This window comes from Molothrus aeneus, chromosome 14 (genome assembly GCF_037042795.1).
Source record: "Molothrus aeneus isolate 106 chromosome 14, BPBGC_Maene_1.0, whole genome shotgun sequence".
Classification (NCBI taxonomy): domain Eukaryota; kingdom Metazoa; phylum Chordata; class Aves; order Passeriformes; family Icteridae; genus Molothrus; species Molothrus aeneus.
This window is the reverse complement of record NC_089659.1, coordinates 1,831,501-1,858,517: the sequence shown is the minus strand read 5'-3', so window position 1 is coordinate 1,858,517 and position 27,017 is coordinate 1,831,501. Positions and strand designations below refer to the sequence as shown.

The following is a 27,017-nucleotide window of genomic DNA, read 5'->3' as shown; positions in this document are numbered from 1 at the left end:
GAACTCCAAGGTTGTTTCTTTAATTCACCCATTCAAATGCCAGGTGTAATTTATCTACTAAACCAGTGGCCATGGGAGTTGTCTCAGTGGTTGTTAAAGTGAAGTTTTATGTGTGTTATATCAAATGTACTTTGAGATCTTTGGGGAAGAAAATCTTCTAGTTTTCTAACAAGTGGTTGATGAAAAACTATCAATAATTACAAGTGTGGTACTCACCACTGGAACTCTAAAGGGTTGTTTGTACAGGCAGTGGAGATGGTGCACTATTGTATAAGAGCTGTTCTAGAGAGCAATTCCACCCCAGTAATAATAACATAATCACAAATGTGCAATTAAGTGTTTTAATGACAGCTATTAAAACTGCAATTTCAGGACTACTGTTACTTTAAAACTTGCCTGTAGAACGATAACTTACATTAAAGGTGTTTACAACTCTGATAGTTTTTATTAGGAACCCTTACTCATAAAATTACTCTTCCTTTTATATGGAGATAAGAAGACAATAATCTGTCTGTCTTTGGAGTGTGAAAATGATGTGAAATGTCTCTTGTTTTGGAGAATCAAAAAGCAGGTGAGCTGAATGTGCCCCTTTGTGGCTCAGGTTTGTTTTCTTGCCTCCACATGACCACTCCAGTACCACTGCAGGCTCAGGAATGCTCCTAGCTCATGGTTTTAGAGCTGAATGCTTGGAATTTCACGCTCAGGACTTTGTTAGGGAACTCTGTATTGCTGATTGTTCTAATGCAGTTTTTTGGAGGTGTTACTGACCCTGTATTCAAGCTGGGTTTGCATGCACATTCATTCCTCCTACAATTCTTAGGCAGCAGTAGGGATCTTGAGGAAAGGTCAGTCAGGACATGGTTTGCTGTCAGCTGAGGGCAGTTCTGTTGGGGAAAAAACCCAACTAGTGATGAAGGAAGGCAGATGGATTTAAAATCTTAAAATACAGCTAAAGAGGTGGCTTTTGCTTTTACTGAAGATTCAACAAACACAAAGCTTTTGAAATTTTTATTTGCCCTTTTAAATTGGGCTTTTTTAATATACAGAACCCTACTTAGGTCTCATTTTCAGGGCTTGAAATGCAAGCACGTGCACATGGCAGATGTGGCACAGCTCAGAGAGCTCAATGAGCAGTGCTGACTGAGCTGTTCTCACTTGCTGAGCTGAATTTTCTGGGGAAAAGGAAGAAGGGATATAGCACAATTTCAGTTCTGCCCTGTGTCTCTGATCCCTACTGGGGATCTGTTCTCCACAAGAGAGCAACAGAAGAAATAAAGATGCCAGCTGTCTGTGAAGCCTTCCTCAATGGTATTTGGTTTAATTTCATGCTCTGAAGTTTTGGTTGTCAACAAATCCTTTTGAAAAAATGATGAAAAGTGGCTGGTAGAGGGCTGATTGTATTTACCCTTCTCTCTACCCCATTTCTGTTTTTCTAACTGCTGCTAATGACTTATCTTTAATTTCTAAATGTGAAAATGTGTTTTATTAATATATTTAATGGATAACCTGCATCAGTTCTGTCAGGAAAGAATGGTCTGAAGCTAAAGGAGGGTCTAACTATTCTGAAATTGTAATGATTGAACTTCTGCTTCCAAATCAATACTGACAGAAATGAGAGCATTCCTTACTGCTCCACAAGCAGCTTGAATTCAGCAGGAGTTACAGAGCCTGTGTGTGAACCCCAGGGTAAATCAATTCTTTAGCAGAAGCATGAAAATGAACAGCAGCTCTTCGGTTGCCATTGATTTGGTTCCTTCCCCCGCAGTGCAGGCACTGAGCTGATCCCTCCTGCCCAGGTGTGGCTGGGTGGCACTGCTGGGTGCTCCCTGTGAATCCTGCAGCCATTATTTGGTGTTGGCTTTCCTGCAGGAGGTAACAAAGCAATCGATTGCCTTCCCTGTTTGCCTGCCAGCTGCAGCTTTCTGGTGCTGCCAGCCTGGCATTTCTGCCCCACAGTTTAACTCTGGGGTTACTGTCCATGGAGGGTCTCTGCTGCCTCAGAGGGACTCTGTTGAACCTTGGTTAACCAAGAGGTGTATCTGAATGAATCCTCTCCATTTATTGGCAGACATTTACTAACAGGGTTTTTTTTTAGAGAATTCAAATAATTTGTGTGCTTTGTGTATGAAAACAGCTGGCAAACACTTTCATCATAAAACCTGTGCATATTTCTTTAGCTGGTGAGTTTTGCACAATATTGTGTCCAACTAACATCCAGTGCCATCTGAAATGTGACTGTGAGTCATTTTCAGGGATGTGTCATTTCAGTGCCCCTGGACCGCCCCAGCAAACCAAACACAGGAGCTAAAAGAGAAATCTGCTTTTTCATTTTTATGGGAACATCCACAATTAATGTATTTTTGAAACTCCTCCTTGGGTAGAAGGTGACACATCCTTGATGCTCTCTCATTGTCCCTTAATGATTGCATAATCCCTAAGCGGGAATTGAAGATTTTGTTTTAGAAATATAATTCTGAATTGTATATTTTGCTTAATTGCTAGAAGATTTGTTTGCTTGATATTTTTGTACCATCTAGATCACAGTTCTAACAGGGAAACAGGGTTTAAAGTTTAGTGAATTCCTCTGAAAATTGGATATTCCTTGATAGTTCTTTTAATCACAATTAGGATTAAGGGCTTAGATATTCCTGTGATGTAGCCTAAGGTATGCTTTTCTTCTTCAAGGCACTTCCCTAACAACCAATCAATCTTCAGAGTACTCTGCTTTAGTGTCCTGAGTTTTCAGATGTGATAAAAGTGATGAGTTATCTGATATACCCAAAGTCAGGAAGAAAGTGAGTACTAGCCTGAGGATGGCACCAGTATTTCATAACTCACAGTAAATGCACCCAAATAATTTCAGCTGATTTGTCTACAGTTTTCTGTCTCTCTTATTTTTATTTGGACAGAGTACAGCAAGTTAACAGCACTGCACAAGCTTCTTAGAGAAAAATCACCTCCTTTGGGATTTGGTGGGCAACTGTTAAAAGGATTAGAGCCCATTGGAAATGCTTAACTGGAGAGGTTGCTGAGAATTCTTACAAAAAACCTAACTACTTAAAACAGCCACTGGCATAACTAGAAGGTTAATAATCTCTAAGGTATTGCCCTGGTTTATAGATACTGCTTTTGGAGCAATAAATTTTAACCTTTGAACATGTGCTTCTGCAAATAAAATCCAGCCTTATTTTGTGTACTTAACAACTTCTGATTGGAAACACATAGCAACCTATAGCAAGCATGCTTTCAGCAAACTGGAGCAGAAATGAAGCAGATCTTCAAAGTGGTCACTTATCTTCCTCAATAACTCTTCTACATGTAAACAAGATAAACCAGGTCGTTCTGCCAGATCCCACTCTCTTTGAATGATGTTTAAATAATTTTAAAGAGAAAGATGTTGTGTTCAGAAACATTTCTTCAAGTTCTTCCTTGAAGTACTTTTTTCCTTTTAGAAATGTTAATGTGAAATTAAGCTGTGTCATGAAAATGGGATTAAAATAGGTAGCTGTGGACTTGATTCTGCAGAACCCTGGGGCCAGGCTTCTGATCACTGAGCTAGAACTAGGTCTTAACTTATAGTATATCAGTGCAAAATACAAAGTTTCCCTCTGTATTCTTACCTTTTGAAAGTCTAAATCTGGTTTTTTTTTTTGTTTTCTCTCTAGTCTGCAAGCACAATTCCATTTAATTGGCCAGTGTGAGGATGCTTTTCCTATTGAAGCTTTTCCAGTCTCTGTTAAGTTACACATCTGTGTCTAAGTGAATAAGATCTCTGACATTTCCCTCTGCCAGCACAATGGCTGTGCTGTGTATTTCCAGTGGGTTCCTCTTTTGGGTAGATCCGATGGCTCTTTTTTGGGAGAGCAGTTTGCTTGCAATGCTCATTGATGAGGATGGGAAATCCCTTTTGTTCCTGTGTGCTCTTTGTCATGTTCCTCTTTTCCTACCATGTAGAAATCAGTTGAGACTTTCTGTTGCTGAACTTTGAGTTGCAGCTTTTTCCTCTCCCGTGTTACCTGTGCTGTTGGCAGCAAATGGAGCACCACTGTGACAGGAATGAGTGGGAATTTCACAATTTTACAGTGCACCTTCTCCATTTCATTGAACTCTACCTTTGCTTAGCACTGTCCTTCTTGCAAACGAAATGATGAATCCAGTTCCTAAGTAGTGAAAGCTGCTGGCTCCCTGAACCATCCTGCTCTTGCCACACTCCTCCAATTTCTCTAAACTGTTTTACCATCACTCTTCTTTGAAATTTGATTTTGCAATTCAAGAACAGACTAATCATGAAAATCTGCAGGTTCACTTGCTGCAGCAGTTGATACACATTGCAAAATGGTTATGAAAAAAGTAATTTATTTTAATGCTCTTTATATACAAGTAATTTCACATCAACCAACATTTTGATACTCTAATAGTACTATTTGTTATAATTAAAGAACAAACCCAAGAATGTAGTGCCTAAATGACTTAATGCTCCTAAGTCTTTTTTGCAACAGTGACAGAGAGATTTCAGGGGATACCTTGATGGAAATTACTGAGGACAGGCATCCTAAATTCCTAAACTGCTTTAGACAATGAGGGTATAACTTCCCAAATCACTTGTGTGCTCTAAAAAATTTCCCTTTGCAGACAGAAGTCTTGTGCATGCAATTGGAAATCATATTGGGGAAATAAGTATCCAGATTATTGTTAAGTACTGATTACCTACTAAATTCTGCTTAGTATGGAAGGGATCAGCCCTTCAGGAATTGAGACCCACATGAAAAATGCTGAGATCTTTATTTTAAGTGAAGTATTTTTTTGCATTTTCTTCTATTAATTTGGCTTCTCAAATTTTATTAGTGTCACAATAACTCATAAAACTTGACCAGATTTAAAATTGGTTGAATGCAATTATTGCATCTTTATCCATGGGCTCTGCTGTCTCAGGAAATGCAGTCACTTTTTGAAATATACTTTTAAAAAAGATTTCTGCCCTGCTTTGCTCCATCTTTTAGGATCCAAAATGAACCTGAATGACTTTTGTCTAAAAATGAACTTGGGCCAAGATTCACAATTCCAGAATACTTTCAAAACATTTATAGTAAGATGGAAGAGTGCCTGTTTATACCAGTGTGTGGAGCATTGGAAATCATACCTGTCAAAGCCCAAAAAATTCCAAAAAGCTCATCCCTGACCTTTGCCCTTAACATGTAGTGAGTGCAACCACCCAGCTCCAGGCTTTCCATCCATTCAGTGGGTCAAACCCATCAGCCAGGTTTGCGTTTCTCAAGATGCTTGTGCAAAGTCCACGAGTGGGATCAGTACTATGGAGATCAGAGGAGCAGGAACCTTCTCGGGCACAGCTGCCTCAGCAGTGTGGGACTGATTGCCTGGGCCAAGTTTGGTGGGTTTTTGTGTCTGCAGCAGAACCAGTGGCTGTGGCTGCTCCTGGGCTCTCTTTCCCCAGGGACTCCCTGGCTGCTCCCAGACCGGAGGGCTCCTGTGGCACAGGCATCCCTTTTCCAAGGGACCCCCAGCCTTGTGGCACAGGCATCCCCTTCCTGAGGGGGGCTCCTGGCCTTGTGGCACAGGCATCCCCTTCCTGAGGGGGGCTCCTGGCCTTGTGGCACAGGCATCCCCTTCCCCAGGGACCCCCGGCCTTGTGGCACAGGCATCCAGTTCTGAGGGACTCCCGGCCTTGTGGCACAGGCATCCCCTTCCTGAGGGGGGCTCCTGGCCTTGTGGCACAGGCATCCCCTTCTTAAGGGGGGCTCCTGGCCTTGTGGCACAGGCATCCCCTTCTTAAGGGGGGCTCCTGGCCTTGTGGCACAGGCATCCCCTTCTTAAGGGGGGCTCCTGGCCTTGTGGCACAGGCATCCCCTTCCTGAGGGGGGCTCCTGGCCTTGTGGCACAGGCATCCCCTTCTTGAGGGGGGCTCCTGGCCTTGTGGCACAGGCATCCCCTTCCTGAGGGGGGCTCCTGGCCTTGTGGCACAGGCATCCCCTTCCCCAGGGACCCCCGGCCTTGTGGCAGAGGCATCCCCTTCCAAGGGACTCCCCTGACCTTGTGGCACAGGCATCCCCTTCTGAGGGACCCCCGGCCTTGTGGCACAGGCATCCCCATCCCGAGGGGGGCTCCTGACCTTGTGGCACAGGCATCCCCTTCTGAGGGACTCCCGGCCTTGTGGCACAGGCATCCCCTTCTGAGGGACCCCTGCAGTTCCTGGCCCTTGGAGCTCGTGCTGTGCTGCACACCTGGCGGTGCCTCTGGTTTAGTGTCCTTGAATCCTGTGTGCCCCGGGCTGGGGCACGCTCGGGACCCCCCCCCGGGCCCTGTAGTGCTCCGGTGCCGGTCCATGGGCTCGGTGCCACCGTGGCAGGCTCACTGCGAGGCCACCACCTGCTGCAGGGTCCCTCCGTGCTGCAAGGCGCCCATGGGCAGGGCGGGCGGCGGCGGCGGCGCCGGGAAGAGCGAAGCGGCCATGTCGGGGTGAGGCTGTGCCTCAGGGCCCGCCATGGGGCTCACGGAGCCGGAGTCACTCTGCAGAGAGCCCAGGCTGCTGCCGTCAAAGTGAGTCAGTTTCTTCTTCATTATTTTCCGCTCTTTGGCTCGGCGATTCTGGAACCAGATTTTCACCTGCAGAGGAGCAGAGGGAAATTGTTTTCAGTTGCTACAGGACTGAATGTGGTCCTTTGTGTATTTAGTCACAGAGTCATAGGGAAAATCAGTGGCATGAGGACCACTGGGAAAGACAGTGACAAACTGAGACAACAGAGCTGTTTGCTTGTTTTCCATACAGGTAATCTTTCCTATCTAGTAATAAAATATTTATTAATAGCTTGATAAAAAGTGAATTTTGTTGTTAGTTCTGTTATTTCTTTATGGAATGAACTTTGATTTATTAAATTTTTTGAAACAAAATTTAACACAACAGGATCTCATGTGTCCTAGTGATTGCCAAAATTATGCAAAAAGTGTTGTTACACTGAAATCTGTGTGCCCTAGTCAGGGCAAGCCAAGATCTGCTACTGGCCTATAAACGGAGGCACAAAAGCTTTCCTGATTGCATGGTGCACGTTAATTAGTGTGGAAGCCAGTGGAAATTCACTTCTGGGCAGAATTTCACCTGCAATACACAACATTAATTCAAAATATTGTCTTAGCAGTAGTAGCTTAGCCTGAGTAGCTGAGCGTTTTCTACTTCATTTGTAGATGGAGCCAGAATCTGCTGCTGCTTCCCAGACAATGCAGTGGCACCAGTGTCCCTGCCCTGTCACAGGCACACCTTGGGGAAGGCATGAAGGACCTGCTGAAGGAGGATCTTCTTCAGGGTGGGACAAGTGAGGATGTGAGCTGAACGTGAGTAATGGTCAGCTGAAAATACTGCAGAACTTGTTGAGGTGTGAAATGTTCTGTGGTCACTGGACTGGCTTTGGATGTGAATCCCCAGGGTTGGGTTTAAAGCTGTGCACTCCAGCAGTTTATCCTTGGAAGTGGCTCTGCATCATGTCTAGTCAGTGTAATAAGTCAAGCTACCTCATTCAGGTTTGTTGTGTTTTCTTGTGCAGACAGAAAGGAAACACTTCTGTCACTGTTTTCTATAACCCAAAGAGAAGAAAATCAATATTTTGCTGAGAAATATTGGTCTGTTCAGTTATTTTTTGTTAGAAACTAGACGGGGAAAGAGAATAATGATTGGAGAGGAAGTAAAACAGTGAGAGGTGATAACACCTGTGGCTACCAGGCTGCATTTTAAAAGAAAATCACTGGTGAAGCCAAACAGAACATCTTAAGGACTCTGTGACAGTCTCAGGGTGCTTCTCCTTGAGGCATTCCTATTCCATTTTACAGTTGAAGGATTCAAATACATGCAAAGCCCATGTAAATTTAATCCAGGTCTCTTTAGTCCCAGGCTGCCATCTGAGATGTTTGGCAGTTCCTTTTGTTGTCTTAGTTCTGGAATATCATTTCAGTGCCAAATTATGTTCTATTAAGCCAGTCTCAAGCCTTCTCAGATCTCTTGCATTCTGACTGTGCAGAGATAATCCATTCTCATAATTTCTCTCATACATTTGCCAAAACGTATGAAAAGATGAAACAGTGTAAAAAAACTAAACCAACATTCCAAAATTACCCTCTGGCTTCAGTGTTCTTACCTGCCTGTGAATTGAGGTTTTTATTCTAGTTTGCTGTTAAACTAGGGAAGCAGATCTGCAGGGAGGAATTAGTAGGCCCTGCAGGGTCGTGTGCCAATTATCAAATAAATCCAAGTAAGAACAGGTCTGTAATGTCAGACGAAAAGCTGACAGGGCCAGCTGCATCTGTCTGACTTGTTCTTCACCTGTTGCCCTCCTTCCTTTCAATTCTTTTTTTCATGCAATTTTCTCTTTCCTTGAAGTCTGATTTTCTCTCTTCTTTCTCATCCTCATCTCCTTTATTTCTCTATGCTTCCTATGTTAACAGTGCTTCACTTTGCTTTTTTTTTTCTTAGATATTGCATCTTTGCTTCCTTGTTTAAACAATTTTTCTTTGTCCTTTTGAGATATTCCTTCCAGGGAATTTTGGATTTTGGCAGAGGCAGGAAAAAAGTTTTTCCAGAAAATCAATTGAGGTTTTAGGTAGTGTGCAGAGAAACTTGGGATAGAACAGTGTGTGTTCAATTGTGCTCATATTATGAAGTTTTTTAATTTGTACAAAAGGGTGGTGGTGGGAGTCTATCAGGTATTTCTTTTTTTAAAAAACACTTCAGAGATGTAGGTTGTATGAACTGGAATTCATTTTGTTCTTGATATATTGATGATGATGAAGAAGAACAAATATTGCAAAAGCTGTTGCCAAGTTTCCCCAATATATACAAAGAAATAGATCACATATTTTTGTTTCTCCTCTTCAAATATGCTTACAAAACAGTCATCAGGAATTATCACTGAGCTAGGAAGTTTCAAGTAAATATCACTGGTTGTTTACAGAAGCAGGGCCATAATATTCAAATTCAGTATTATTAAGTCAAATTATGAATGTTTTAACAGCCAACAAAAAGATACACGGTGTATTTTTTATACCTAGCTGAAAACAACTTATTTTTTCAATAATTAAATCCTGGCATTCAGCAGCAGATTCGGGAATATTTGCAAAATGGGTGTTTGCTTCTCCCTTTCTGTAAGCTCAGCATGGGCTGTGTGAGCCAGGCTCAAGTTGGATGGACAGTGCTCCAATGGGTGGGCTCTGGACAATTCCTGCTCAGCAGAGCCCATCAAACAATAGTGAATCAGAACTAATCATGGGATTGTGTTTTGATTTCTCTTCTGGGAACAGAAGTGGAATTTGGAAGGGAGGAAATGGGGCAGGAGAAAGGAGTAGCACGTATGTAGGAAACCTTTAACAAAAGGTACAAGGCAGCCAAGGAAACAAAACACTTCAAGTGTCCTGCCCATACTTGAGCTCATCACTTCCATCTCCACTGAGACTGACCTTGTTGCATTTGGTTCTGGAATTCCCACTGAGTTCCCAGCAGAACCAGGACTTCTGCTTTAGAAAGTTCAGCATGAAATTCTCCCTGCTGCCACAGCCCAGAGAGAAATCCAGGCAGGATTTTGGTGATGTGGTTTAGCTCGTGTTTCTCAGAATGGGAAAAAGATGGTGTGTGCATTTCCTGGGTTATTGCACAGCCCTTGATTGGGTTCTGCTGCAAAGGGAACCCAGTGCTTGGTTACTGGAGGCATGAACATTTCTGTATTTACCATACAGTTATCTCCTCAGCAGCAGTCAGAAATTCAAAGCAATGCCTGGATGGCTGATCCATACTCTACCTGTCTCTCGGAAAGCCTTAGGTTTGCAGCAAGTTCAGACTTCCTCCTGATTGTAATGTATCTGTTGTAATGAAACTCCTTCTCTAATTCTAATCTCTGATGATCTGTGTAAACCACCCGGTACTTCTCTCTCGTTCTTGTTTTACCTGTTTTGAAAGAAGAACACATTGCTTCAAGCTAGAATTTTTTCACTTTAGTACCACAAAATATCTGGCTTTACATTTGAAAATATCTGGGGGGATTTTAGGCCTGATTCTCGATGCACTTACCCAGAGTAACTCCCTTGACTCGGTTTTGATTTACAACACAAGATGTTCATACCATCAGATACTAGGTTTGCTCCTTAGTAAATAGATAATAAACTGCTTCTCGTGTTCTTTATCACCCCTGTGTTATCATTTGGGAAAGGGAAGGCATTCCTGGTAAGAATAAGGAGCCAGGAAACCTGGGTTCTGTTCCCAGCTCTGCTGCAAACATCCTGCCTGGTATTGCATTGCTCTTGTCTCTGTCCCTGCAGCTGACACTCTTACCTGCCTGTCAAGGACATTTTACTGCACAGAGAATACTGAAAGCTTCCAAAATTCCTCACTTCTTGTTGCTAGAAAAATTCCCACAACGTTGTGATTGTTACTGCAAGTTTGGAGGTTGTGTTTTTCCATCAAGTCTGGCACAGTCTGCCCACGACCTGATAACAGCACAGGGAACAGTAACATAGATTTTCAGAATGACAGTTCATAAAAAAGAGAAAAGGCAAGCAATAATACTTCACAATGGGCAGGGAACTGCAGCATCTGCTGCTTTGGGAGCAGCATTGCTGCCTCTCTTCAGCTGTGGGTGCAGCTGAGTGGAGCAGACACGGCTCAGCAGCATCCAGGGCATTAAAAGGCAATGGCAGATGACAGGAGCCAGGGAATACAGATGCAAGGAGCTGAAATTTTATGGATTCCATACGGGGTCATTTCTGAGGACAGAATGTGTGGCTGCTCTGAAAGAAAGCTGAGAATGGAAAAAGCTGCTGCTGGCTCCCTTCCTCTGTGGTTTATGATTTAGGGAATCAATATATTGGAGATCAGCACCTGCTTAAAGCCAAAGCCTGAGGGCTTCCCACATTTTTAACAAATTGGATTATTGCTGTGTTAAGACCAGTGTTATCATCTCTGCTGACCACAATCTTACAATTTTTTGGTGCTTCCTTGTTTACCTGTATTTATATGGGCATTCCTTCAGATGTGCATATTTAGCCAGTGAATTGTCTGGGACAGGGAATATATTTTCAGTATTTTTTTTCTCCGTATTCCATTGTGGTGCTGGAGGTTGTGAAACTGTGTCCTCAGTGGTCACTGCAGCAGAAGAACCCCCTCAGGTTCAGGTTCTCCCAGGTGATGCACAGAGCTCAGGTGTTTGTACCTGTACACATCTGCTGTTGATGCAGGTGTTGTGTGGCTTTGCACAGCAGCTCCCGTTTGCTTACAGAGCTTTTTCTGACAAGGTTACAGGGATGCCTCAAAAAACAGGTGCCACAAGCTCCTAATAATTACAGTCTAATAGTAGTTAATTTTGAATGGGGTGAAATCGATTCTCAGCCATGGAGTTGGTAACATTTTAGTGTCTGAGTAGATCCCCATGGCACAGAGCCCCAGAGCCACCAGCTTTCCCTGGCTGGAGAGAGGAGCTGCAGGGGCCATCTCTCAGTGCTGCCAAAGGCCTATTCCTACCCAGCTCCTCCTTCCCACTCCCCTTCATAGCTCCCAAAGCAGAATTCAGGGTACAGGACTACAGCAGAATCTTGGGTTAATGTTTTTCCCCCATCTGTGGAGGGAGATGTGGTGTTTCTTTGTTTTTTATAGAACAAATTTAAAGTTAGCATTGCTTTCCACTTGCCATGCACACCATATAGGGTCACTTTTGCCTCTTCCAGTATTTGACAGTCAGGACTTTGCTCTTTCTAAGAATTTTTGGCTCACCAACCTTTTGCTTGCATTAGAAATTTCTTCAGGTTCTGCTCCTCTTTGTACTATTTGTATAGATCCCAGAGCCAGAGTTGGTGAGCATCCTGAGCAGTGCAATGCTGTAAATAAATCCTTTTATAGCCTGCATGGGGATGGTTCTGGCTCACCCTACAAGAACAGGGGTTCCCTAGGACTCTCCCCAGGCTTGTAGAACCAAACCTTCATCACAATTTGATCCTTCAGCTCCCATGCTCCAGCCCTGGGGAACATCCATAGTGCCTTTACAATGCTCTGGGCATCATCCAACCCTTCTTAAGGCCATCAGCCTGATAACTTGGAATATTTCAATAGGGAAAATAGGTGTGGGATTGCTCCTTAGGCTGTGGCTTCTGCTCAGTCCTTTGTCTCAAATCTGTTACCTGGCTGTGAAGGTGCTGCCTGCTGGGGAAGATGTGCAGGACATTCTCATTCACTGGCATTTCCACCTCTGTGGAACTGCAGTGGAAGCAGAATTTTACACTGATAATCCAGTGAAAAGTGCTGCTAATTTTAGAACATCAAGGTAAGAACTGCAGAGTCTCTAAGGAACAGCAGTGATTCAGTTCAGTCCACATAAATACCAGGACATTTGTTTTCTTTCACTGGAAGTGTAAATTGTTTGTTTAACATATGGTAACCTGTGGTGCTTTAATGCCTCACTTGATATTTTTTAACTTTTGATCTCTTTAACTGGTGGTTTGGTTAAGGGTTTTTTTCCTCTTCAAATGAGACTTTGGGGTCATTCTACAGGACAAAATGTTTAACATGTTTCCTTAGTGTCCTTTGTGTTGTTAAGATGGAGTACACAAAAGAGCAACAAGGTGATCTTATCTTGACCTCTGTTCTCATTCAGAAGGCACAGACAAATATCAAATGTTCTTCTATTGCCAAAACAAGGTGGTAAACTTCAAGAAAAACCTTCCTGTTTCTGGTTTTAAGTGCTTAAACCCTTGCTACCTGAATAGGAGAGGGTTGTGGTACTTTGATTTTTTTTGGGGGGGTAGGGTTTTTTGTTTGTTTGTTTTGTTTTGTTTTTTTCTTTTTAGAAGAAGAAATTAAATGTACATGGAAAACAGAATTTTCTCCCATAAAATCTTTTTTTTTTATGTACAAGTAGCTCTCAGGTTTTTTTAGTGGAATTGATAATATCTGAATTCTTTTTGAAGGAAGATTGGGAGCTTTCACATCTAATTTCTTTCTTAAAGTTAAGTAAATAATGTAGAAAGTAAAAAAGCAAAAGTAAGGAAATTCTGAGAAATGCTCTGAGAAAAATTCTCTGATGTGTCAAGTAAACCTTGTCTTTAATAATTTGATTTTTTTTTAATGTATGGAGTAATACTGTGAGAGACAAGAGACAGTGGGAGCTGAGATCTGCCAGAGTCTTCCAAGAGACACTTTTAGCTCTGGCAGAGCCATGTTTTAGTTTGTTAGGCCTTTACTCTCCTTGATGTCAGTGAGAGTCTTCCTACTGCCTCTGTCGGATGCTGGGCTGGAATTAGTCTGCACATGGCATTTCCTTTCAAAGGCAAAGCACACTTTTATTTGCCAGAGTTAACAAACAGCAGCAACAGAATCCATCCCTAAACACTTTGGGACTTCAGCTTCTGAATTCCAGCTGTTGGAGCAGATCCACTCCAGTGTGTTCTGCAGACCTACTGGTTTTAATTTCAATTGCATTTTATTTCCAGGAGAAATATTACCTGAATACAATTTGAGGTGGGACTAGTGGGTTCACCCCATAGATAGTGGGAGGATGTTCTTCACTTCTCAGGACATAATGGCAGAATTCAATGATGCAATGATAAAAGTCCTTGTAATAATCCAATTCTCAAATGGAATCCTGCAGATTTTCCTCACTTAGGTGGGTGAAATAGCCAACATTTGACTTTGTACCATATTAATTAATCTATCTTTTATTAGTGACAGGTTAAAATTACAGTCAGCAGTACTGGGTCAGTTCTGTAGGGAATATGTTCTGGCATGGACAGTCCCACCATGGAATTGTGGTTGGAGAGGTTATTGGTGCTTGGGTGGAAGAGAAATGAAACAAAAGGGCTTTGAAGCAGCCACCTTTGCAGCCTGCCTGCCTTTGTGCTGGGGGAGTGGATTTCCTGGGTTTAATGAGCTATATAAGAAGAAGGAGTTTTGTCAAAACCCTTTTTGCACTAGTGCCTACTGAGGAGTGCCTTTGGAGCAGCAAGAAATCAGAGATTTCAGAGCTGGAAATCTTTTTGTGGGATATACTTGAACAATGCTGCTCCATCACACCCACTCTGGCAATTTTTGACTGGCCAAGTTTTGAGTTGGGGGAAGGGAACAGCTTTCCCATTGGTCATAAAATTCACAGAGTATTTCTTCTGAAGACAATAAAGCTGGGAGAAGGCCTCTTTATTTGCTGTGAAAATCATCACCCTTTCCGGCAATATAACTCCTGAAGAAAAGAGGGAGAAGGAAGAGACGAGGCTGCATATCAAAGCAAAGAGAAGTGTTAAAAGGGTCTGTTGCCTCAATATGACAGATAGGCCTCAAAACCTCAGACAATGTAGGCCAGGAAAGGAAAAAAAAAAAAACCCACCATCGGACCTCACAACTTGTTTACAAAGCAAAATAAATTAGCATTAGAACCAGCCCTGGGCCCTCTTTCTGAGCCTCCTCTCTTCACTTTTCAGGAATATTCTGCAGGCACTGAAACCAGCTTCATAAACCAGCATCTTTCATAAAATCAGAAGCTGCCTGAAGATGTCCTAGGATAGGATAGTGTGGGATTTCTGTGGGATTGCTGACAAAGCGTTGCAGCCTGGATTCCAGGGTTTAACAGTGTTTCAGAGGAAGTTATGGCTGTCCTTGGTGACTGGATGTTACCTTAAATCATCCCAGAAATGTCAAACAGCTTCTGGCCTGAGGACATGCTCTGTTCCCACCTGCATCTCTCTGTTACTTTAGTATTAAAAAACTGATGTTAATTTTTGACTTTATAAAGATATAGACTGACAGAGATCAGGCCTCAGTTTTGTTTAGGACTCTAACTACTTATGTACTGTAAAAGCATTGGAAAAGTAAGGGGCAAATTCTCCCTGACTTAAGTCAGTAATTTCACTGAATTAATTAAAATTGTGAAGCAAAAGTAATTTTAAATAATGTTTGAAGACAAACATTGTGCTGCATATGATGTTCTGTAAAGCTAAATTAAAAAAACCCCACCAGCCACTGTATTAGAAAATGTGACATAGATCAAATCTTATATAATATTCCTACCAGAAACCTTGGTGTGATAAATAAGTGTCCTGGTCTGTGCAATACTGCAAAGTTAGGTGCTAAAGGTTTGTGAAACTCAGTGTAATTCTGTGTTTGTATTTTCTGCTACATTTCTCTCATCTGTTCTTTTATACATGCTCAGATTGTTCATGCTGAAAAAAAAGAATAGAATCATAGAACTGAAACCTTTCAACAGACTTGAATTTTCCCTTCTGTTTTCAATTTTGAATATGTTCTGCTATTCTGGAATAAAGCTCATTGGCCAGTTTCTGGTCTTTCCTTTGCTAGTGTAAACTTTTCTCTTCTTCTTCATTTACAGAAGGAATTGCATCCAAAGCAGAGTCATTTTTATTCTCTTTAAGCAATGACTGGACAGTCGGAAGCACTGGACCTGCAGAAAATGTCAGTGGATTTCTGAGTGGCAAACCAGGGAAATCCCATTGCCAATGACTATAGACTACAAGGAAAGTGATTAACTGAGATTTTCCCAAGTGTTGTGTGTTCTTTAGCATTCAGCATCTTACAGGAATGGCCTCTAAGGAGGCTTGTTCCTCTTCCTTCCATTTGAGGGAATATAACTCCTTCCTTCAAAGACTAAGTGTGGTACATTTACAGTGCAGTCCTCCTGTCTTCAGCAGCAGAAAACTGTCTTTAGTGTCTGCAGAGTAAATTTTATTGAAGAAGAATGATAGGAGAGTTGTCATCTACAGGAAAAATCTCTCCTCTGAATCAGTTCACCTGTTTCAAAACGTGTCCCCACCCGGTTTTATGGTAACATAAGTGCAGATCTTAAGGTGCACTTTCAGCTTTGTGAGCAAATTCTCCTGGGAGTTCCCTGCTCAAACTCAGTGTTTTGGGCACACTTTTACCACAGGTGTGTGTTGTTTTCTCACACAGTCATAGAGTCAAGTCTACTCCTGTGTGAGTGATGACACAGCTCCATAAAAATCCTGAAATCAACAGGACGAGATTTCTAGCTTCTTCTAAGGTGGTTTTATTCTACTTTCTCTCAAAGAATTTGCCTGTAATTATGTCTTTTGTGTGTGTGGAATTTCCACCTCACATTTCTATCTGTGGCTTTGTTCTGTTCTGTGTTACAATTGCTCCAACAGTCCTGGCTGTGCTCACCCTCTCCAAGGAGAGGTTGAGGAGACAGGAGCAGTGTAAGGGTTGGAGTAGAGTCTTTTCTCTGAGTGTTTGTGGCTGAAAATCCTGAGTGCTCAGAGCTTCCCCTTCAAGTGTTCTGAGCCAAAACACATTGGCTTTTTCCTGAGGAGTGCAGAGACAGGGCCCTGGACTCTACATACTCTGCATTGATCCAATCCCTGCAGTGCCAAGGCAGGGACAGACACTCGGCCCTCCTTCAGTCAGAGAAAGAAGGATGCATGAAAGCCTCAGCAGGACTTTTCTGCAGGAAATGTGTTCTAGTAGTATTAAATCAGGGTGATAATCTCACATTAAATAATGAGGTCTTCTGAGGTTTCAGGCACCCTCACAAATTTCACTTTACATCAGTTGAACACATGGTTCTACACTGATGTTGTTTTAAAAGTTACAGAGTAAAACTTGAAATATTTCTTTGTTTCAGGTTAGTTGTGTAGATAACAGTATCAAAAGACCTGGAGGGCACGAGGCAGTGGTAGAAATTGCAATAAAGTGTTTTGTCTGTCATCTGTCAGGACATGAGGCTGCAAAGCAGCACTAAGAGAAGATAACCATGAGATCTCTGGAGATGGGAATGCCATGGATTCAGGGCCTTGTTTCTGTAGCTGCTCCAAATCAGACTGCTCAAAGTGAGTGAACCTTTGGCAAGAATCTCTCCCAGCCTTAAAGGGATAAGATTGCAGGAACATTTCTTGCACACTTCTGAGAATATCTTGCAAAAATTACTTGCTTTAATAATTATTGTTTTCCCAGTGAAATATTATTGGTAGTGTTAGTATTGATAATTAGTGCTTTTGCAGAATTATCATTAATTTTGGAATAAATACCAAAATCAATTTGTCTGAATGATTACTGTTGTGATCACCTCAGGTAAGTCTGAGCCTCATTGTTTTCATCATTAAGAACAATGGTCTGTATCTATTCACAGGGAATAAGGAAAGCTAATAAATAATAAGTGTGATTCCTTCATTCTTGCAACACTAGACCTTTAATGAAATTCCCAAAGGTTTTGTAAAGAGACAGAAGGATAATGCTCAGTGAACAGAGACAGCTTTAAGGATGTAAAAAGAATTGGATTCAATCTAAGAAAATTCTGAGGGGTTTGATCATGATACAGCAAACAACATTTGCAGTGAGCCTGCTCACACCCCTGAAATCACTGCAAAACCTGCATGTACAGAACCAAACTCACTCAGGTGCTTTCCCAAAGGAAAATATTTTAAAGTTATTTCATTTTTTGGGAAACCATGAAGGACAGCAGTGCCCTTGCTTTTAAACAGAAAAGACAGAGGATAAGGAGTGAGGGGAGAGAAAGGAACCAAGTCCAGTGAAACAGATCTGCTGGCACTGAGCCTGCCTGGCCTAGCAGAAATACTAATATACAGAAGAGGGAAAGGAGCAGCAGGACAATTCCTCCTCTGGATTTTTTCCCTAAAGCAGCACTCAGTAGCTTTTAAATGTAGCCTTCCACTGGCCCATGGGCATTTGGGAGGGTCTGTTCCATGGCCTGCTGATTTCTCCAGTTCTGGACACAGATATGCTCAATATCTTGTTAGACCACTGCAGAAAGGAGACACTCCCAGCTCTTCTGGGAATGCTCTGACCTTTGCAGGTTGAAATTTGGAAAGTTAGAAATCTCTAAGTTGTTCTTGAGCAGCAGTTAGAATGTGATATTTTATATTATGTGTATATATATCTCTATATGTGTGTGTGCTGTATCAATCTGTCCCAGTGTCCCACTAGTAAAGGGACAGCACAGAACAAATCAGGTTTTGCTCCCTTGGTGTGAGTCCACAGGAGCACAAAGCAGGTAAGGAAGGGATGAGGAGCAGTGCATTTTTTGAGCAAGGGTTCTGCCATCTGTAAATCCCACAATTAGTGAGCAATAATTTTGCCCTTGTAAGGACTCCTCAAAAGTAAGCTGCAAGTTTTTTTTTTCAAAACAGGCCCTCTTTTGTTTTTTCTTGGATAATATTCAGTGAAGAACAAATAAGATTTTAAAAATACAAACTTTTTCATCCCCCCCCAAAAATTCTTATTCACACAGAGCAACAGCCTGTTCTGATTGCTCTATTGAATTCTGTGGACTCTCCATGAACTAAAGTTGTGTTCAGCAGGAGTGAGCAGGACTCTGCCCATACAAATTAGATGCATTATTTTAATACAGACAACTTTTCTATGCAGTTGCTTTCAATTCTCTAATGTCTGTTTTATGTAATTGCTTTTCTGCCAGAGATTGATTCGGTCCTTGCTTTGAAGACTTTTATTTACAGGCAGGTGTGGAGGGAGGGAGGGAGAGAAAGGGAAGGAACCTTCTTGGGATGCAGCACTGAAATACTGGGAGCATCTCTTTAGGGGAGGAATTGAGCATCCCTAATTTCTGCTGATCTCAGTGCATGTCAAAGCTGCTCAGCACCTCAGAGGATCAAATACTTTCATAGAGCAGATTAAGTCTCTGTTCTTTTCAGGCAGTTTTCCATCTTTTTCTACTCCCCTTTCTTGTTTAATATTTTTTCTTATACAGGGTGCAGATTTTTGTTTTAGGGATGCTCAATGTTTATCTTTTTCTCTTGTTCCTCCTCCCAATCAAACAGAACCTTTCCCTCAAGCTTCATGGCTTATTTTTGCTGCTTAAATACAATTGAAGAATTGTTTTGTACTCCTTGACTGTCATGCAGCAGAGCCTAATCTGTGGCTGTATTACCAGGCTGTGTTACCATGGATCTTTGTATTCCTGCATATTCTGAGAGCTGCTACTACAAAGTGAAGCAAGCCTTTCCTTATCATCCCTGTTTTTAAAGCATTGACTCATTGTGTGATCTTGCAGATCTCATTTCAGTGTTCTGAGGTTTGGAGGGGTTGTTTCTGGTAGAAAGCCTTACTGCCAACCCCCTGCTGTGCATATTTTACTTGAACTTTTCCTAGGTACTCCAAAACTTGAGGAAAGTAAGCAAAGAATAGGTGGTGGTGAATGTAATACTTCCTATTCCATCCCAATCTATAGAACTCCTATGAAAAGCAACTATTGGATATCACAAACTTTAAAAACATATCTGAAGTGGGAAATGAAAGGACACTGCTTTTCACCTCCCACAGGATTAAAGGTCAAGCAAGAAACACAAGAAATAATCAACTGACCAAACCCAGCATCCAGTAACTGAACCAATATTTAACCACTAGCAAGAGAATCCTTCAGAGCAATCAGGATCTATCTTTATTAATCTGAATCCTTCCCTCTGAACAGGCAACCTGGCAAAACCCCCCCAATGACACAACAACAAGCAAAAATCTCTTCTCAGCACAAAACCTCCGTGCTCTCCTACCTGTGGACGTGGACTGCACGGTTTTCCTCATCCACTCATAAGAGCTGTGCCTTTGGCTGTTGGGAGAGATTTGCTGGGCATGAATTGTATCTACAGGAGGTAAGGGCGCAGCAGCAGCAGCGGGGTGCAGGGAGCTGTAGTCAGCAGAGCCGTAGGAGCCCTGGCCAGGGGACGAGCCATTGATGTGGGCAGCGGGCGCGGCGCTGGAAGGGCCTGGGCCGTAGGCGCTCCAGTCCTCGCGCTGGGGGCCGTAGTGGGAGCCCCAGGCGGGCGCCGGCTGCCCGTGGCTGTCCAGGGCTGCCACGGGGTGGTATCCCATGTAGTCGGAGTAGGACGGGGCAGACACGAAGTTCTGCACGGGCAGGCTGTTGTTGGTGCACCTTGCAGGTCCTGGATACATGCTGCTGTCCTTATCCAGCAGATAGCTCACGTACATGATGCTCACAGCCTGCCTTTGTCTTGCTGGGACATCCTGCTCCTCGCAGGGTTTGTTTGATCTCCCTTCCCCTCCTCTTTCTTTCTCTCTTTTCTAGCCCAGCCTGGCTCTATAAATGACTCCTGCTAGCCCTGATGTCCCTTTACTACACATGATTAACAATGGTTTTACCAGGTGCTGGTGGTAACAGTTTACTAAGGTCCTGCCTGATGTCACAGATAACTGCCTGCCCCAAAATTACATTTGCATTCAAATGAAGGGCTGCCCATGCAGGCAACCCCACCTTGCTGCTAGTTCCAGTGCTTCCTTTCTCACAGATCTTTATGTATTGCCAGCCCCGTTCTTTACTTTGAGAATGTGGTTTGAAATCTCTTGGTCTTCCAGCAGAGCTGAGTAGGTTGTTAACCATAACTGTTCAGGCAGTAGAAGTTGTATTTTTCTTGAGCAGTGCATGTCAGGATCTCACTTCAGGGACTCAGTTAGAGTTACTCAAAGCCTGGTGTCTGCTGGTCCAGTAGTAGTTCTGCTCCAATGTGCTCTTTTTTTTTAAGCTAAAACCAAAGGAGCAGTTCAGTTTTTAACATCAGCTCTTACAGAGCTCCTCACATGAGCACTCTTCTTGACTTCAGCTCTTCATCTGTGTGGGAGAGCACTTAGAAACCACAGTAATCCTGGTGATTTTACCATTACAAAGGATATACAAGAAGTCTCATAGTCATTTTGAGCATTTGTTCATACGAATAGTCTTGTTGATGTTAGCAAGCTATTCATGAGCTGGCTGCTTGCCACAGTGATTGAAGTTCCTCTATTCTAACCTCCAACGTTCACAGAAAAGGAATCTGTTATTGAGAGAATGCAGAATTTGTCACTTTCCCTGTGCTTATGTCTTGGTTGTGATATTGAAATGAGTGATAGTTTTCCCTGAAGGTTTTTTTTGTTCTCATTGCTGTGCTTCTTCACAATAAGTAACACCTTTTCTTGGAAATATGGGAACAAATTATAGCTTTTTAGCTCGGGAAAGCAGTTTCCTAACTTTCAGGAGCAATCTTATGTTTGTGAGTAACAAATCCCTATGAGATCATCTGTAACCAGGAGCAAGGAGAGAAAGTGTGGATTTCTTTTTTTAAACGAGGTGGATACCTTAGCATTGTCTCTTAATGGGAGTTCACCCTGCTTTCCTTCCTGTTCCTTTAATGATGTGATACTTAATTGCACCTTTATTAATGATTCAACTTGTTAAAAGGAGTTTTTCCTTAAACAGGTGCAAAGTATAATGAGTTTTTTCTTTGTTCAGAGGTGTATTTTTTCTCTGAGTCTTTTGCACTTTAACACCATTTAAGCTTCCAGGTTCTCGGGAGGAAGGAATCACTTTGCACACCTGACAGCACCGTTGCTTCCTTTAGGGAGAGAGGGGTGTCCTTAGGCTGCATTCACAGTGTGCCTTGGGGAGGGACTTGTGCAAAAAGCTTTTTTGACTGGTAATCTCAAAAACACAGCTACCTGCTCAGAGTATTTCAGATTTTCCTGCTGTGCACTTGGGTAAAATTTGTGCTCTTTTGCTTGTTTGCTTGTTTTTGGGGGCTGATGTTTTGCTGCTGTAATTGCTGAAAGGTATTTTAAAAATCATTAGGTGGTGGGAAGTTGCCAGAAGCTGTTTCTGCTGCTTGCATATGTGAGCTTACTCGCTTGCAATTTGCACATCTGTGACAGCTGGCCACTCAAAATTACCCAGCAGAGCTGCTGGGAAGGACTTCTCAAATCCAGGGAAGGCAGTGATCAGTGATCATGGATCTGAACTGCTTCATTCTGCTGCAGCAAAATAAATCACAGTTGTCCAGTTTAGAATTAGGTGTCTCTGAACAGCCTGTCTGCAGTTAAAGTGGGATTTTAATGTACTGGGATCTTCCTATTCTTTAACTCCAGTGTTTTTCTCCCTTCTCAAATTTAGAGCACTGTGGTTGCTCAGTAGCTCTTGAGTGTTGAAATAGTTACAAAGAAAGATTCTTTACATCTTTCTGTTGTAGGTTGATTTCATTTCCTTTCTTCCTCTTCAAAACTGTTGAAGCCTCATCTTTGTAGGAATTTCAGTGCCTCTCCTGAGTGCAGGTGTAGCAATAAATCAGCCAGAGGAAGAAGCAGCATTTGCTGCTTTACTGGAGCCCTCCAGCTGTCTGCAAAATGTTCTAATTATGTTCATTCAAGGCAACTTTTCCTGCAGGCTTTGTGTACCTGGTAGAGCCCAGCACAGAGCTCTGCAGAAGGGCTGAGTTGGATCTGCCCTTGTTCAGTGTTCAGGAATGTTGGATACACCAGGCTCCAGCCATGGATTCATTCTCTCCCACTGCAGCATTGTTCCATGAGGAACATTTTGCTCTGTATTTCACAATGGTTCAATTTGTCTCATGGAGCTACTGAAAGCAGTACAATGGTGATTAGTCCTTGTATTAGAAAAATCACATAAAATACCTTTTGATGCTTCCAATAATACGTGGATATAATGACATGGAAGGAGATTTTTCCTCTTCCATACAGCCTAAAGAAAGGGCTTTACAATCTGGGATGGTTGAACTGACAATGCTTTTGCTCCTCTGGCCTCATGCTGTGCCCACAAAGCAGGAAACTGTTTCCTTTGGATTCCTGAGTACCCTAAGTTGGTCTGGCTCCAGCCAGCTCTACTTTAGCTTTGGTTAGGCCAAGCTTTTACAATTTATATCATTTCAATCTTACCTATTAGTCAAACTACAGTCATTTGACTGTAATTGCTAGAGCTATGGAATAATCACATATATGTTAATATAGTTAATTTAAAACTAAATATTTTCAAAAGTTCTCAAATGCAAAGTGAATGGAAATGAGAAATTGCCCTGAGTTCTCAAGAGGGAAAATAACTTTATTGAGATGATCCTAAAACACCTTCACCCTAAAACACCTTCACCCTAAAACACCTTCACCCTCGGGCCTCTCTAAGATGCATTTTTCTAGTTCTAAATTTGAATAGTTTCCATCCTCTGAAGCTGGGAGTTGGTGTCCACCAGAGATCCTGGATGGGAAAACATCTCTGAAAGAGGCTTTATCAGGTGATGCTGATGTGGGCAGAGACCAAGCAGCAACACTGGGATCCTCCAGTCCACTTTGATTATTCCTCTTCTGCTGCATGAATGAGTCTCCAGAGCTTTCCTTTGTCATGTCACAAAGCCATGGATCTGCTAAGGCCCCATCCTTGTGTTTCCAAGCTGATCTGTCTCACATTTTAACCACATCCCATTTCTCCTACACATCCCATCTTCTTATCTAAGAAGCTCCAGTAGCTCTGTTTTATTTTTCTGAGCTTTTATTTTTCCTTTTGGTCTGCCAAGAGTAGCAGCAAGCATTTTTGGAGGCGTGTTGCCGTTCCAAGCCTGATCTCTGACTCCAGTGAAGCAATGGGGACAGCTGCTGGTCAGCTGCCTGCATGGCAAGGAGACCTCTCCGGGCTTGCAGGGACTGTGACCTTATTCAGATTTCAGAGTTCTCAGCCTGCTCAGGTCTGTTGGGAGCAGGACTCGTGTCTGTCACATGTTCAGCTGCAGGAAGCAGCAAAGCTCCTGAAGAATCCTGGCTTGGAGTTCTGGAGATGTTGCAGGGATTTTTGCTCTGTCGTTTGATTAATGGTAACATCTCTCCTTTGAAACCTGGAGTGGACTACTTTGGAACATGCCAGGCTTTTAAAAATTCACTTTTACAAGGAATTTTCTGGGCTAAACAGGTCTGAAAGGTGCTGCAATGCAGAGTGGGATTGCTGAGCAGTGACAGAGCTGGGGTGGGACACTCCTGCCATCCAACGTGGCACTGAGCCACAGGGCTGGAATGTCACATCCACTGCACACCAGGGCATGGTCTCAGGAGGTGATGGCAGTGAGGAGCCAAGAGCAGGACTGTGAGGTTTTAATCTTGTATTCTCTAAGGAGTAGCTGTGCTTCAAATGTATCCTCTTTGTTAATCAGTGTGTATGCTCTTCAAATAATGACCCCAACTTCCAGGTAACTGACATAAGTGTAGCCTTTAGGGTGGCTACAGTAACCAGCTGTCTCACCAGAACTCTGAGAGCACTCCTAGTTCTGAAAAAAAGAATCTCCTTTGCTCACTGTTGTTCTCTGTGCTTTGAATTTTAGCACTTTGCAATGCTCTGGATCTCCTTGGGCTGTGTGAGTCAGGCCCTGCTGCAATGGGGTTGCAAGTGGTGGCAGCCTTAGCCTGATAATTCACTGCTGCATAACCTTCCCAGAAGAGCAAACAGATCACAGCCTCTGTCCTGCCTGCTGCCTCTCCTGCTGCCCTGCACAGGAGCAGGACAAAAACCCACCCACCAAGAGCTCCCTTTGCTCACCTCACACCTGGTGCACAGCACAAGGTTCCAGCCCCAGGCTGAGGGAATTCCTGCTCAGCTCACTGAGCAGATGAGTCCAGCACAATGGGATCCAGCATTCCCATCCACGGGGTTTTGTCTTGGTGTGTTTGTGCTTATCCCTTCTCTGCTGCTGGAAACCCCTCCTTGGCATTTAGAAGGAAGCTGTGTTATATTTTAATATCAGGGCTGCTAAATCCTGTCTGGGGAAATTCTTTACTTTAGGTGATGGCTTTGAGAGCTCTGTGAACACCTGGCTCTAGGAGCACATTCTGGATTTGGGCACTTGCTTGCTGAGCACAGACTGTATGTGGATTATCTTCATTGAATTCTTAACTAACATCAAAAATTTTTATTTTTTTCTTTTCGGGAGTGTGTTTTTCCCCCCTCCTTTAGTATGGAAAATATCCCTGAACACAAGAGTGTCTCAGCACAGGTGAGGGATCCACAGGTACATTTCCTACAGCTGTGTAGTCACTCCTGAATGAAAGTCACCGCAGTGACAATCCCCACTAGGTGGCACTTTGAATCCACGGCACGGGCAGAGCCCCGGCTGATGGAGTACCTGGGAGCTGCCACTTGCATTTGTACTTAGTGATTGACCAGGCTAAAAAAGGATCAATATAGAGCTGCCTGCAGCAAGTTTCACAGCTCCGTTTAATACCAGCATTGATTAAATCCCCACCCCCAGCCCCGTGTGAAAGAGCATTAGCACAGAAATTTTCCCCTCTCCAAAGCCCTGCATCCAGCTTCCTCCACTACCCCACCAATTTCCCACCTCCAAAAAACTCCCCCAAACCCTCCAAAAACCCCCAAAAGACTAAACCCAAAAGAAACAAACAAAAAAACCTCAAAAACTCCAAAACAAAAACAACCCCCCAACCAAGTAATCGTTTATGTCCCTGGAAATTAAACTTCATGCTCTTGTTTAGAAACCCAAATTTTATGGTTTTATTTGAAGTGTCCAGATAAGTGTCAACTCCCCAAGCTCCCTTCTCATTGATATTCAAGGCTCTCCTCAGAGTGCTGCAGGAATTTGGAGTTTGCACGAATAAAATAGGCCATAAACAAGGACAGAAGTGACTGCTGGAGTAACAGGCAAAGAAATAAATTAGGTGGAGAAAAATGGGAGTTGCAAAGGGAGAAGTGCATTGGGAGTATTTGGGTCTGTATTGTCTGACATGGGCTTAGGGGGCATCACACAGCACCTCATAACCAGTTCCCTGCTCACTGCTACTGCTGATGCTTCTCAGCCCAAACCTTTGAGTGTTTGAGAGCAGAAATAAAAGATACAGGACAGCAGCTGAGGAAACCTAGAGCCAGGTTTTAGCACAGCTCGAGTTGTGTTTTGCTGTTGCCACGTTATTTAATCTTTAATTTATGGCAATGGATCTGAAGCTGTTCAGGGGTACAATGCAAAATCTTGTTCCTCGCCATGGTTTTGGAACAGAGGAGCTCAAGTCAATGAGAGAACTGGACTGAGTCTCTTCCAACATCCTGTTAAGGACACAAGTTCATGCTCAGCAGCTGAAATGTGGGTTTGTGAGCAGTAAGCTTGCATATGGCTCTCTGAGTGGTTTCTAGGGTTCAAAAAGTACTCAGTAAGCTCAAAAAGAGCCTTTCAGCTATTTCTGTTGGCTCTGCCCTTTTGAGGGAATCTACTCTAAGTAGTAGGCTTGCAATTGCCATTGTTAAAAATTCATTATGAACCAAATGAGATTATTAAAAATAAATCAAATACTTTGGGTTCACTTGTACTGGTTAGCTGAATGTATTTCTGCAAATCCTGGTAGAAAAACTCATGAGTTGGAAACATTGAAGTTTGGTGTTAAAAGCAAAACTTCCAACCTCACCCTGAGAGAAGCTCTGAAGTCTCTTTGTGGGAGGTTTGTGGCTGTACAGTTTAAGTGCACAGCACCTGCAATGCTGCAGCAAGAGAGGGACTCAAAATAGCAATGTGTGGGCATTTAATCTGTTTATTTGGGCAGTGACAGTACCTGCGAGTGCCCCTTCATGGGAGCTCACTGTGCTGGTCTGTCCTCAGAACCTGAGTGAAGGTTTATCAATGTCACTGTCATATTTGCTGAAAAATCCCTTCACCAGGATTCTTCTCCTGACATGCTGAGAAGCCTCAGAAAAGAAATGTAAACAATAATTATCTGATTGCTTGGAGTGTGGTTTGGCGGTTGCTGACCACAATTGATTGGTTCCATGTGAATTGTTGTTAATTAATGACCAATCCCAGTCCAGCTGTGTCAGACTCACTGGTCAGTCACAAGTTTTTATCATTCTTTCTTGTCTAACCTTCTGATGTCTCCTTTCTCTTTCTTTAGTATAGTTTTAGTATATAATTTTCATATAATATTGATATGATATGATTATAATATAATATAATATAATATAATATAATATAATATAATATAATATAATATAATATAATATAATATAATATAATATAATATAATATAATATAATATAATATCAGCCTTCTGAGAACTTGGAGTCAATTCTCATCTCTCCCCTCGTCCTGAGGACCCTCAAAACACCACAACAATTGGTGACCACGAAGATACTCAAAGCAAACAGATCCAGGGGCAGCTTTCCAAAAGGGGGAAGGCAGAGATGCTCCTGTGTTTGCTCTTCTTGCCGAGGTGCTGAGGGGAGGGGCAGTTG

At 42.7% G+C, this 27,017-nt stretch overlaps 1 protein-coding gene across 1 annotated transcript; it reads right to left on the bottom strand.

Annotated features, from left to right (window-relative positions):
• Positions 1 to 6,366: 6,366 nt before the first annotated feature.
• LOC136562684 (homeobox protein CDX-1-like) lies at positions 6,367 to 19,960 on the bottom strand. Its single transcript, XM_066559654.1, has 3 exons — positions 19,525 to 19,960; positions 9,795 to 9,940; positions 6,367 to 6,621 (listed from the first exon to the last, which is right to left on the bottom strand). Exons 1-3 carry the CDS (start codon positions 19,958 to 19,960, stop codon positions 6,367 to 6,369), a joined length of 837 nt encoding a protein of 278 aa, XP_066415751.1.
• Positions 19,961 to 27,017: the final 7,057 nt, after the last annotated feature.

What these genes read in the sequence shown, in the direction of transcription:
- LOC136562684 (XM_066559654.1), bottom strand. Translation starts at nt 19,960, where the DNA reads ATGTACGTGAGCTATCTGCTGGATAAGGACAGCAGCATGTATCCAGGA. An exon ending in CGTGCAGTCCACGTCCACAG is followed by an intron (nt 9,941 to 19,524) that starts GTAGGAGAGCAC and finishes CTTTCAAAACAG; the next exon opens with GTAAAACAAGAACGAGAGAG. An exon ending in TAAGGCTTTCCGAGAGACAG is followed by an intron (nt 6,622 to 9,794) that starts GTAGAGTATGGA and finishes GCTCCTCTGCAG; the next exon opens with GTGAAAATCTGGTTCCAGAA.